This window comes from Parambassis ranga, chromosome 20 (genome assembly GCF_900634625.1).
Source record: "Parambassis ranga chromosome 20, fParRan2.1, whole genome shotgun sequence".
Taxonomy (NCBI): Eukaryota; Metazoa; Chordata; class Actinopteri; family Ambassidae; genus Parambassis; species Parambassis ranga.
The window spans coordinates 4,594,359-4,607,334 of NC_041040.1; the positions used below are offsets into that span (position 1 = coordinate 4,594,359).

General features: G+C 44.2%; 1 protein-coding gene across 21 annotated transcripts in view; it reads left to right on the forward strand.

The window, feature by feature from the left end:
- Window positions 1–12,976, forward strand: part of LOC114453318 (NLR family CARD domain-containing protein 3-like) — a 444,189-nt gene that overhangs the window by 195,764 nt on the left and 235,449 nt on the right. For 2 of the 21 annotated variants that reach the window (XM_028433144.1, XM_028433146.1), the window contains exons 7-10: window positions 3,583–3,681; window positions 6,927–7,025; window positions 7,218–7,316; window positions 7,660–7,727. The exons of 16 other annotated variants lie outside the window; for them this stretch is intronic. In XM_028433144.1, coding sequence (XP_028288945.1) covers window positions 3,583–3,681; window positions 6,927–7,025; window positions 7,218–7,316; window positions 7,660–7,727 — 365 coding nt within the window. Of the gene's footprint in view, window positions 1–1,275; window positions 1,367–3,180; window positions 3,390–3,582; window positions 3,682–6,926; window positions 7,026–7,217; window positions 7,317–7,659; window positions 7,728–12,976 lie in introns of those variants that run through there. 3 more of the 21 variants (XM_028433171.1, XM_028433175.1, XM_028433143.1) reach the window with 2 other exon arrangements.

A 12,976-nucleotide genomic window follows, 5' to 3' on the forward strand; every position in this document is an offset into this window, starting at 1 on the left:
CATTATTTAAATAAAAGGTTGCTTATATAATCATCACTGTACATGTCTTTGTGTTTGGGGCGGCATTTCTATAGAATCTAGTGGCTCATAGGGCCCCAGTGTGTCCTTCTCGCCTGGGCCCCTATAGTGTCAAGCAACGGCTCTGTGTGTGTTTACTGCTCACTCCTCTGTCCTCTGTGTGTGTCCAGGTCCACTCTGAGTGTGTGCTGGTTGTATGTTGAAACTAGTTTTTAAAACGATCAAATCCCAAAGCTCTGAAAGTTGGACAAGATCTGAGCTTTTTAAGAGCAGATGTCGGCTGCAGCACCGCAGTAACATCTGAATGCGCCGTGGCGTTTCTTCACGCTTTACCGTACATTTCAGGATAGTCGGGCAGCATTTTTAAAGTGTACACAGCGACCGTGTCTCTCCAGAGAGTAGATGGGATGAAGCAGTACAGCAGCGTGGAAGAGACGAGGAGGGTTGTTTTTTTTTTCTTCTATTGTGTGCACGATCCACGGGCCGCATTGTAGACGCAAGCGGGCCGGATGTGGTCCGCGGACCGTACTTTGCCAGGGTCTGATCTAGAGAGTTCAGGAAATGATCCGTGTGACTCACGCTCCTACCAGGGCCTTCAGAGTGTAGAGTTTAGTGTTACTGTAGTTTTGATCACTTTGGTTCATGTCCTTTGCAATGAAAATCAGTTTTATATATATATATATCTGTATGTATGGATGTGTGTTGGCAGGAGTTTACTGGCAGTGACATCTGTACAGGCAGAAGTAAAGTATTAACAGGAGCTCTCGCTGCATTCTTTATCAACACAGCTCCACCTAGATGCTGAGAGACAACTCACTGTGTGAGTACTTTTACTTTGAATACTCTAAGTACATTTAAAAGTAAGTGCTTACTACTTTTACTGAAGTAGGATTGCTGATGTAGCACTTTAGATACTGTATTAAGATACTGTATTAATCCCCAGAGGGAAATTCATTACGGCTGCTGCACAAGCAGTGTCATACAATGACTAGCAAGGCGCGCCACAGGCTAGGGTGAAGTGTCTTGCCCAAAGCACTTGTACTTAAGTATGTATTTTACTGGGTCATTGTACTTTGACTAAAGCACCCAGCTCCAGTACTTCTTCCAGCACTGTTCAGAACACATGGCTCTGTGTGTCAGACCAGCTGCTGGGTCAGGTTAACAGCTAACACACAGTGAAGGGACTCTGTCACTGTTAGCAAAGCCAGACTACATCTCCCATAATGCACCTGGCCTCATGTCAGACACACATCAACTCACCTGGTTTCTGCACCTGCAGAGGGAGGGGCAGTGAAAGTGAAAGTGTTTGTGTTCAGTCTCCATTTTGAGCAGCAGACGGTGACGCTCGGTGAGTTTAAACTTCTGTTTCTTTAAATTATTGTTATTGAAAATATGATCAGTGAGTGTGGACAGCAGGTGGTGATTGATCGTGTTCTGCTGTGTGTCTCGTTGTGTTCTGCTGTGTGTGTCAGTAAGTGGCAGTTCAGGCCTCCTGTGTGAGTCCAGGCCTTGAAGCCTCACCACCCTTCAGACGGTGGAGGTGTCAGAAAAGATGTGGTGGAGAAACGTTCACAGCCGGGCTCAGTCTGAACATTTGCTTGGAGCATAGGTTATTGAGCCGTGCTTTGATTGGCCGATAGGTCGCTAATTCCAAACAGCTGTACGCTGCCTTTGACTCGTTTATAGGACAGTCTGTAGGAAGTTCATCATTTCTCCGCTCGCCATATGTCAGATGAAATGAAATGTGTTTGTCAAGCACAAAACATGAGGCTTGAGAACCCTGGTTCATACTGACGTCTTCCTGTGAAGCAGAATTCACCAAAGGTTGTTCACTAACAGGATCTGGATCAAACCTCCTGTCTTTCAGTCTTGGATTCTGAAGTCTGTGAGCCTCGTTTATTTGAACAAAGAGTCCATAAAATGGATGCCATCCTTCCATGTTCCACAACACAGAATTATGAGGGGAGGAATTATGGGTAAAGAGCAGTTTCTCAAACGTCAGCACCTGGCTGTGGAAGGCTGATCATTTCAGGGCTCTTTGTCTCTTCAAAGTCGCCCCTAAGCAGAAATGGGAACCCTCCATCTGTTCTGTAGTGGACTGTACTGCACTGAATGCCGGGGTGCCCATCAGTACACAGATAGGAGGAGACAGGAGTCCTGAACCAGGCTCCACAGCATGTTCCCTCTGATATTTGGAGTGTTTCCAGCAGCCTGAAGTAACAGCTGAGTGATGTTCAGCCTGTTATTAATAAACATGTCAGACTTATTCATGCAGAGCTAAATGAAGCAGATTTAAGGTGATCGACTAGACCAGGAGAGTCTCAGTGATCTGCACCAGACCTGACAGAACACAGGCTCTGCCTCCAGTCTGTCTGTACAGGAAGTCTAAGTGAGGTGCGTCACAGATGTAGGTGGAAGAATGGCGCCATCTATGGTGCAAATAAGGCACTGCATGGACCAGCTGACCTCTCACTGCCCTTAATCAGCACAGTGGCACTTACACATGGATGAATGACAGACCACAAACCTGAGCCTTTATAACGCCGACCTTTACAAGAACCTGTGAGGAATATGGCACCATATAGATAAACATTCTTTAACCATCTGACCCTGGAAGCAGCAACAGTGGATTTGAAGTCTGAAGCTTTTAACCCTCTGTTCTCTGTTTTCCTACTTGTGATCTGTGAATGTAGTGTTTTATTTTTCAGGATGAGATTAAAGTTAATGGAGCAGATCACCTTATAACTTCTGGGGGTGTGAAGCTTGGAGGACAAGGATTCATGAGTCTTCAGAGACCCTCAGCTTTAGACAGTAAAATACGACCTAGAAGAGACGAATCACCAGTCCCAGTCCACCAATGGTTAAAAACCTTTTCACAGCATTGAGTGTGGGGGTAATATTTGCATTTTGGAGGATGTTTTTAGTTATTACCAAACCGAGCTGTGTCACTGCAGTCTGTACTGGAATGTTCTCAGACCCAGAGCCTGAACCCCCTGAAGACCAACAGGGTCAGGAAGAGACCTTGAACAGGACCCGACCCATAAGGAGAACCTTCCTGCTGAACATCTGCATGAGAACATGTCCAGTCCTCTGATCTCTCTTTAAATGTGAGCTCTGAAACCTGGATCAGCTGAACCCAGTTCCTCTGTTTGTCTTTCACAGGTTAGAAACCAGCTCAGTGCAGAGAAGCTGACTGTTACAGTCTCCGTGATCCTGGTTCAGGTCTGAGACTGACTGAAGATGGATGGTGGTGTGGAGGAAGAGGAGGGCAGAGCAGGACCACCAGGATCCATCTGTGAGTCTCTGAAGAGTGGCCGGTCCAGATTTGACCCTCCGGACTTCAGTGCTGAACCTGGACCCTTCAGTCCAAAGTAAGAGCCCTGCTGCTGAGTCCTGTATGTGTCTCATGTGAATCTCTTCTGTCCCTGATGTTACAGAGGTTCAGTCAGAGCTTAAAGAAGAGGACTGTTATTGAACCATCTGATCATCAGATGATCAGTCCTTCATGTGTTCAGAGAGACTTCACTGATTGATCCATGTGAACAGAAACATTTGTGTTTGCAGACACAGAGGACCAGGATCCACCTGTGAGTCCATGAAGAGTGGCCGTTCCAGATTTGACCCTCCAGACTTCAGTGCTGAACCTGGACCCTTCAGTCCAAGGTAAGAGCCCTGCTGCTGCCTCCACATGTGGATCAGTGAGGGCTGGGAGCTGAGGCTTGTTAGAAAGCCACACTGTGACTGTTTGTTGAGCTGAGTTTCATTGGAAGTTTCATATGTCCAACGTTCTTGAATGCATCATAGTGGTCCTGACGCTGATGAAGGCATCACACCTGCTGAAGAAACTCTGTGCTGTGATGTTTCTCCAGAGGGAGATTGTAGTTTCTTTCTCACTGAGTATCTCCCTGGTTTATTGCTGTGTGTAGATGCCAGAAGGTGAGATGAATGATGTTCTAACCAGCCGGAGTTTGTAGCTAATATCATGTATTGTTTAGTTCAGCATTAGTTCGGCATGGGACGTTCAGGAGGTGCAGCTGTGAGCTCCTCCCCGCCTCACAGCAGCTGCAGTCAGAGCAGAGAGGAGACCCACAGCACCCAGCATCCAGTCGTCCCGCCATGGCTTACAGAGCGGGATGTAAACAGCATATTTAAATGGCACAAATAAGAATGATGCTGACACCAGCAACGTTAGCTTAGCCTAGCATAGTCAGTGGAGTTCAGTGTATCCAGCTAGCATGTCACAAGTAATGGTGAACAAAACACACGCTCTCTAACTGCTGATAGGACTGTGCTCACCTGTCTGTACGCACACCTGTCTGTGTGTCTGTGTGTGTGTCTGTGTGTGTGTCTCTGTGTGTCTCTGTGTGTGTCTGTGTATGTCTGTGTGTGTATGTGAGTACACCTGTCTGTGTGTGTGTGTGAGTACACCTGTCTGTGTGTGTGTGTGAGTACACCTGTCTGTGTGTGTGTGAGTACACCTGTCTGTGTGTGTGTGTGAGTACACCTGTCTGTGTGTGTGTGTGAGTACACCTGTCTGTGTGTGTGTGAGTACACCTGTCTGTGTGTATACAGTGGGGAAAAAAAGTATTTAGTCAGCCACCAATTGTGCAAGTTCTCCTATTTAAAAAGATGAGAGAGCCCTGTAATTTTCATCACAGGTATACCTCAACTATGAGAGACAAAATGAGAAACAAAAATCCAGAAAATCACATTGTAGGATTTTTAAAGAATTTATTTGCAAATTATGGTGGAAAATAAGTATTTGGTCAATAACAAAATGTCATCTCAATACTTTGTTATATACCCTTTGTTGGCAATGACAGAGGTCAAACGTTTTCTGTAAGTCTTCACAAGGTTTTCACACACTTTTGCTGGTATTTTGGCCCATTCCTCCATGCAGATCTCCTCTACAGCAGTAATGTTTTGGGGCTGACGCTGGGTAACACGGACTTTCAACTCCCTCCAAAGATTTTCTATGGGGTTGAGATCTGGAGACTGGCTAGGCCACTCCAGGACCTTGAAATGCTTCTTACGAAGCCACTCCTTTGTTGCCCGGGCGGTGTGTTTGGGATCATTGTCATGTTGAAAGACCCAGCCACGTTTCATCTTCAATGCCCTTGCTGATGGAAGGAGGTTTTCACTCAAAATCTCACGATACATGGCCCCATTCATTCTTTCATTTACACGGATCAGTCGTCCAGGTCCCTTTGCAGAAAAACAGCCCCAAAGCATGATGTTTCCACCCCCATGCTTCACAGTAGGTATGGTGTTCTTCGGATGCAACTCAGCATTCTTTCTCCTCCAAGCACGACAAGTTGAGTTTTTACCAAAAAGTTCTATTTTGGTTTCATCTGACCATATGACATTCTCCCAATCCTCTTCTGGATCATCCAAATGCTCTCTAGCAAACTTCAAACGGGCCTGGATATGTACTGGTTTAAGCAGGGGGACACGTCTGGCACTGCAGGATTTGAGTCCCTGGCGGCGCAGTGTGTTACTGATGGTAGCTTTTGTTACTTTGGTCCCAGCTCTCCGGAGGTCATTCACTAGGTCCCCCCGTGTGGTTCTGGGATTTTTGCTCACAGTTCTGGTGATCATTTTGACCCCACGGGGTGAGATCTTGCGTGGAGCCCCAGATCGAGGGAGATTATCAGTGGTCTTGTATGTCTTCCATTTTCTAATAATTGCTCCCACAGTTGATTTCTTCACACCAAGCTGCTTACCTATTGCAGATTCAGTCTTCCCAGCCTGGTGCAGGTCTACAATTTTGTTTCTGGTGTCCTTTGACAGCTCTTTGGTCTTGGCCATAGTGGAGTTTGGAGTGTGACTGTTTGAGGTTGTGGACAGGTGTCTTTTATACTGATAACGACTCCAAACAGATGCCATTAATACAGGTAACGAGTGGAGGACAGAGGAGCCTCTTAAAGAAAAAGTTACAGGTCTGTGAGAGCCAGAAATCTTGCTTGTTTGTAGGTGACCAAATACTTCTTTTACTGAGGAATTTACCAATTAATTCATTAAAAATCCTACAATGTGATTTTCTACATTTTCTTTTCTTATTTTGTCTCTCATAGTTCAGGTATACATATGATGAAAATTACAGGCCTCTCTCATCTTTTTAAGTGGGAGAACTTGCACAATTGGTGGCTGACTAAATACTTTTTTTCCCCACTGTATGTGAGTACACCTGTCTGTGTGTGTATGTGAGTACACCGGGCCTCTGTGCACAGACAGCAGCATGAGGTGTAAACCTGCATGAAGACAGAAAGCAGTAAAGACAGTAAAGCATGTACAGAAATGACATGCCTCCATGCACATAAAACAAACAACATGAAGCTATTCAGTTTGTTTAGTAATAGAACAAGGTGTTGTCTGTTCTGTAGGAAAGGTAACCTTCAATGATTCTGCTATGATCTGGCATCTTATGTAAAACAAGATAAAACTGAATTGACCTAATTAATGTTGTTATGTTGGTGAGCTAACTAGCTAAGACGCACAATCCGTGAGCCTCGTGTGAGGGGATTTGTTTGCGTTTTATGATTCATGGGACATATTTGAGTGCTGAATATATGTATTATGAGTTCTACTTTGTTGTTATTACAGACCACAGTCAATAAATCAGCCATGAACAGGACATCTGCATCCTTGGTTCTTTAACAGGAACTCAGCCACAGCTTGCCACTCTGAACCAGTTAAACTCCCAGAGACAACACAAACTCCTTTTAAGGCTTCAACATAAAAGCTCTCATTTCTTCACATGAAACCTGATTTATTATTATTTGAATCCGTTTTTATTCTCCTTCATAAAAACAAACTGCTCTTCACAAAGGTTTCTTTCTAAACAGGTTTCATCTGATTCTGTTTGGATTGATCTTCTTAGGTTTTACTCTGACTTTGTTTGTTTGCAGACACAGAGGACCAGGATCCACCTGTGAGTCCATGAAGAGTGGCCGGTCCAGATTTGACCCTCCGGACTTCAGTGCTGAACCTGGACCCTTCAAGCCAAAGTAAGACCCTGCTGCTGAGTCCTGTATGTGTCTCATGTGAATCTCTTCTGTCCCTGATGTTACAGAGGTTCAGTCAGAGCTTAAAGAAGAGGACTGTTATTGAACCATCTGATCATCAGATGATCAGTCCTTCATGTGTTCAGAGAGACTTCACTGATTGATCCATGTGAACAGAAACATTTGTGTTTGCAGACACAGAGGACCAGGATCCACCTGTGAGTCCATGAAGAGTGGCCTTTCCAGATTTGACCCTCCGGACTTCAGTGCTGAACCTGGACCACCAGATCCACAGTAAGAGAGTTTCTATAGTGTCCTGATGGACGGTGATGATGTCACTGGTAAACTGCACCAGTGACATCATCACCTTCATTCATGTCCACATGATGATCCTGATGAACTCAAAGTATTCAGACCTCATTTAGAATCTGATCTGGTCTCAGCTGTAGCAGAGAGACTTTCACTGTGGACTCTGTGTGTTCACAGAAACCTGCAGGAAGATCTCAGTGGTTAAAGACAGCAGCTCATTCATGTTCATGACTTCCTGTTTCTCTGAGAGCGTCTGAGCTGCTCGAGACTTTCTGATGTTTTTATAACAACCAGAAATCATTTTACTGATGTAGACATGTCTCCACAGAAAGAGGAAGAGGAGCGACGTCTGTGAGGACAAGCAGCTGCCAAGATCAAAACGAAGACATGAACAAGGTTAGACTGGACATGTGTCTGCTGAGGGACTCTTGTCTGAAACTGGACTTGTGGTTGTGTTGTGTTGTACAGACATGAAAGATGTCTCATTGTGGTCCTTGTCTTTCAGCAGATGTTGGTCTGCAGCAGGTTTTAGAGGAACATAAGGTCAGTCTGAGGAGGAGATGTGAACATGTGACTGAAGGAACTGATGAAACAGGAAGTGGAACCCTCCTCAACAGGGTCTACACTGAGCTCTACATCACAGAGGGACAGAGCGAAGAGGTCCAGACCCAACATGAGGTCAGGCAGCTGGAGACAGCTTCCAAGATGGAGACCCTCCATAAGACTCCAATCAGGTGCCAGGACATCTTCAAAGCCTCAGCTGACCAACAGACAGCCATCAGAGTGGTTCTGACGAACGGCGTCGCTGGCGTTGGAAAAACCTTCTCAGTGCAGAAGTTCAGTCTGGACTGGGCCGAGGGCTCAGAGAACCAAGATGTCAGTGTGGTGGTTCTGCTTTCCTTCAGGGAGCTGAACTTGATCAGAGATGAGCAGCACAGTCTTCTGACGCTGCTCCATGTCTTCCATCCAGCATTACAGAAGGTCACAGCAGAGCAGCTCGCTGCCTGTAAACCTTTGTTCATCTTTGACGGCCTGGATGAAAGCAGACTTTCTCTGGACTTCAGCAGCAGTCAGCGGCTGTCTGATGTCACACAGAAGTCATCGGTCCACGTGCTGCTCACAAACCTCATCCAGGGGAACCTGCTTCCCTCGGCTCTGGTCTGGATAACTTCCCGCCCTGCAGCAGCCAATCAGATCCCTCCTGCATGTGTGGACAGGCTGACAGAAGTACGAGGCTTCACTGACGCCCAGAAGGAGGAGTACTTCAGGAGGAGGTTCAGTGATGAAGAGCTGTCCGGCAGAATCCTCTCCCACATCCAGACCTCCAGGAGCCTCCACATCATGTGTGCAGTCCCAGTCTTCTGCTGGATCACTGCTACAGTTCTGGAGCACATGTTGACTACAGAGCAGAGAGGAGAGCTGCCCAAGACCCTGACTGACATGTACTCACACTTCCTGCTGGTCCAGACCATCAGGAAGAAGCACAAGTACCATGAGGGACATGAGACCAGTCCTCAGGAGCTGACGGAGGCTGACAGGGAAGTTCTTCTGATGCTGGGGAGGCTGGCCTTTGAACATCTGGAGAAAGGAAACATCATGTTCTACCAAGAAGACCTGGAGCAGTGTGGTCTGGATGTCACAGAGGCCTCGGTGTTCTCAGGAGTTTGTACACAGATCTTCAAAAGAGAGAGTGTGATCTTCCAGAAAACAGTCTACTGCTTTGTTCATCTGAGCGTTCAGGAGTTTCTGGCTGCAGTCTACATGTTCCACTGTTACACCAACAGGAACACCGAGCTGCTGAGAGGGTTCCTGGGAGACTACTGGATCTCATCTCTAGATAAAGACGAGAAATACTATTATGATAAAGACAGCGGTGCCTACAAGGATCTGCTGGATTCTGATAAAGAGAAGAATACTAACTCTGAGGATGCTGATGATCGTGACATGAAGGAATATGGCATGACTATTCAATATGATGAGTTTTCACTGGACAACTTCCTTGAGAGAGTCATGTTAAAATCCCTCGAAAGTAAAAATGGCCACCTGGACCTGTTTGTACGCTTCCTTCATGGCCTCTCTCTGCAGTCCAACCAGAGACTCTTAGGAGGCCTGCTGGGTCAGACAGAGACCAGCCCAGAAACCATCCAGACAGTTATCAACAACCTGAAGGAGATGAACACTGATGAAATCTCTCCTGACAGAAGCATCAACATCTTCCACTGTCTGATGGAGATGAAGGACCTCTCAGTCCATCAGGAGATCCAAGAGTTCCTGCAGTCAAAGACCAGATCAAAGAAGAAACTCTCTGAGATCCACTGTTCAGCTCTGGCCTACATGCTGCAGATGTCAGAGGAGGTTCTGGAGGAGCTGGACCTGGAGAAGCACAACACAACAAATGAGGGACGACTGAGACTGATTCCAGCTGTGAGGAACTGCAGGAAGGCTCGGTGAGTCCAGATGTTATGATGATTGTGAATCAGTGTAGATTAGTGGTTCAGGTCTTCACAGATCCACACTGTGTGGTTCTTCAGAGGTCCAAGTGTTCATTGGAACATGTCAGCTGTGTTTTTGTCTCAGATGTTCTTCAGCTTCTGTTTAAAGCTGTTAAATGAATGAAGAAGTTTTCTTGTTGTTTCTAATCATTGTTCCATTTGACAGATGTTCTTCTGTTTGTGTGTTTCTATACAAATCTGATCATTGTTGACATCAGTGTGTAACTGTAGCTGCAGCAGCCGCTCAGTAAGAACACTCAGAATGTGTCTCTGATGAAGACGTCCTCATGGTGACTCTGTGGACTCAGACGTGGGTCATAATAACATGTAACAATAATAATAATAATAATTAATATTATTTAATTAATAATAACACCTATTATTATTATTATTATTATTATTATTATTATTATTATTATTATTATTATTATTATTATTATTATTATTATTATAATAATATGTTTTCTGATGTTTCTGTCATCACAGACTTTCTAACTGTAGACTCTCAGAGACTCACTGTGAAGTCGTGGCCTCAGCTCTGAAGTCCAACCCCTCCCATCTGACAGAACTGGATCTGAGCAGTAACAATCTGGGGGATTCAGGAGTGGAGCAGCTGTGTTCTGGACTGCAGAGTCCTCACTGCAGATTGCAGACTCTGAGGTCAGTTCTCTGTTATTATTTATGATCAGGTTTATGAAGAATGGAGGTCCAGTTTGTCTCAGACTGCACAGAGCACCTGTCAGGACTGACAGACAGAACAGGGAGCACAGACAGTTTAAATGAAGGAGCATCATGGTCCTTCATATCAGCAGGTGTCTCCTCAGTCCTTGGTGGTCTGATGACAGATCAGCTCCAGTCTGGTGTTCACAGGTTCATTAAAGAGTCGTTGGTGTCAGGGATCATTCTTTCTGTCTGTGAAGAAATCTGCTGATAATCTGACTCCAATGTTACCAGATACAGAACAAACCCCTCAGTCTGCTTCTGTGGATGGACCACTTGTAGATGTTCAATAATCTATAAGTACAATCAAAGGTTCTATAGAAACAGACATGAACATGTTTGTCTATGAAAGGACTGGATGACCTCCAACTTTTCACTGTTAGACTCAGACCAGAATTTTAGTAAAGTTGCTTAATTTACTTGAGTACGTAGTCTTGAGGGTTTTATCTCCCAGGAGAGATTGAAGAGGGATATCTAGCTGGTTCAGCTCTAGTTCCTTCCACCCTGCATCATAATCCTCCCTGCACCAGAAGACCACATACTGCAGTTGAGCTGCTTTGTAATAGTCTCCAAACATGGGAGTGACATCCCTCCTTTATCTTTTGGCAGGTGTAATGTCTTATAGCGTACCCTTGGCTTCTTGTTCTGCCATATAAAACGAGAGATAATCCGGTTCCATTCGTCGAACTGTTTAGATGGTACGACCACGGGTAGTGATTGGAAAAGAAATAGCAGTAGAGGTAGAATAATCATCTTTATAGTTTCTATTCTGTTGTACAAATCAAGAGTTAGGGGAGTCCATCTGTCCAAATCATTTTTAATTTTATTTGTGATGATGCCATAATTTTCACCATATAAATCTTCAAGGGATTTAGAAATATTAACACCTAAGTATTTCATTATTCTAGTTTTCCATTTAAATTTAAAGGTTTTACGTATATTTTCCTGAGGTGAGTAGTTAAAGCAGAGGGTCTGAGTTTTTTCTATATTCAGTTTGTATCCTGAATAGAGACCATATTGGTCAAGGCAGGACATCAATTTCGGGAGACTAGTGTCCGGGTCAGACAAAGTCACCAGTATATCATCCGCGTATAGACATGTCTTATATTGTCTTCCCTTAAATGTAATTCCCGTAATATCTGGATCATCTCTAATTTTTCGAGCAAGTGGCTCTATAAATAGAGCAAGCAGAATAGGGCTCAATGGGCAGCCCTGTCGGCATCCCTGTTCCAAAGAGATTGTATCTGAAAGACTGCCATTTATTTTAACCCGAGCCACTGGTGAATCATAGATGGATTTAAAACATCCTATAACTGTATCATTGAAGCCAAAGCGTTGTAGCACCAAATAACTGATATTATAGCTTGTTTTCAAGATGGTGGGGTCTCGCCCCCTTTTGGCACATAATTAAAACAATTTAATAACAATGGGGTCAAAGGGTCCCTAAAAACCTTGTACCACTCTGTAGGTAGTCCGTCTCCCCCAGCTGCTTTGTTTGAATTCAGGTTAGAAATAGTCTTATTAAGCTCTGCTATTGTTATATCTGCAGTTATCTGTTTGTTTTGTATTGTGCCAATTGATGGCAAATCTAGGGAGTCCAAAAAATACTTAACTGTTGCGGGGTCTGCTAATTTGGGTTGGGAGTACAGGTTCCTGTAAGATGTTTCAAATGACCTATGTATTTCTTCCGGCTTAGAGCTTAACTGATTGGTGAGTGGATCTTTTACTTTATAAATAGCTCTTTCAGTTGTTGTTGTTTTCTTAGCCTCCAGGCTAATATTTTTTTCGCTCGGGGCCCATTTTCATAATAACTTTGTTTGAGACGCTTCAGTTTATATTTCTCTTGATCGTTGAGTTTCTTATTTATTTCTGATTTTACAAGAGATATTTGTTCTAGTAGGGCAGGGTCATTAGTCTCTATATGTTTCCGCTCCAGTAAATCTAATTTGTTAGTCAAGTCATTCAGCCGTTTAAGTTTTTCTTTTTCTTTTGAGATGACCACATTATAATTTTACCACACAATACTGCTTTTGCAGCATCCCATAATATACTTGGTGACACCTCTGTGCTACTGTTAAGTTCTATGTAGTCCCTAGTTTCCTTTTTAATGAATTCCTCAAATTGATTATCATTTAGCAAGGAGGTCTTAAGTCTCCAAATTGTATTCCTGTGCGGGACATCCAAATGTATTTTCAGATATACTCCTGAGTGGTCCGATACATCTCTAACACCAATGTTGCAGTCTAGAACTCTGTGTCTGTTTCAAACATGAAAAAATAGTCGATTCTAGAACAGACTGATTTGGGGTGGGAGTAAAAGGTAAATTGTTTAAGGAGTGGGTGAATGTCCCTCCATACATCAATTATGTTAAAACCTTTAATCATTTTCTTAATATACGATGACTCAGAGTTCATTTTCTTTGTTGGATTTGTA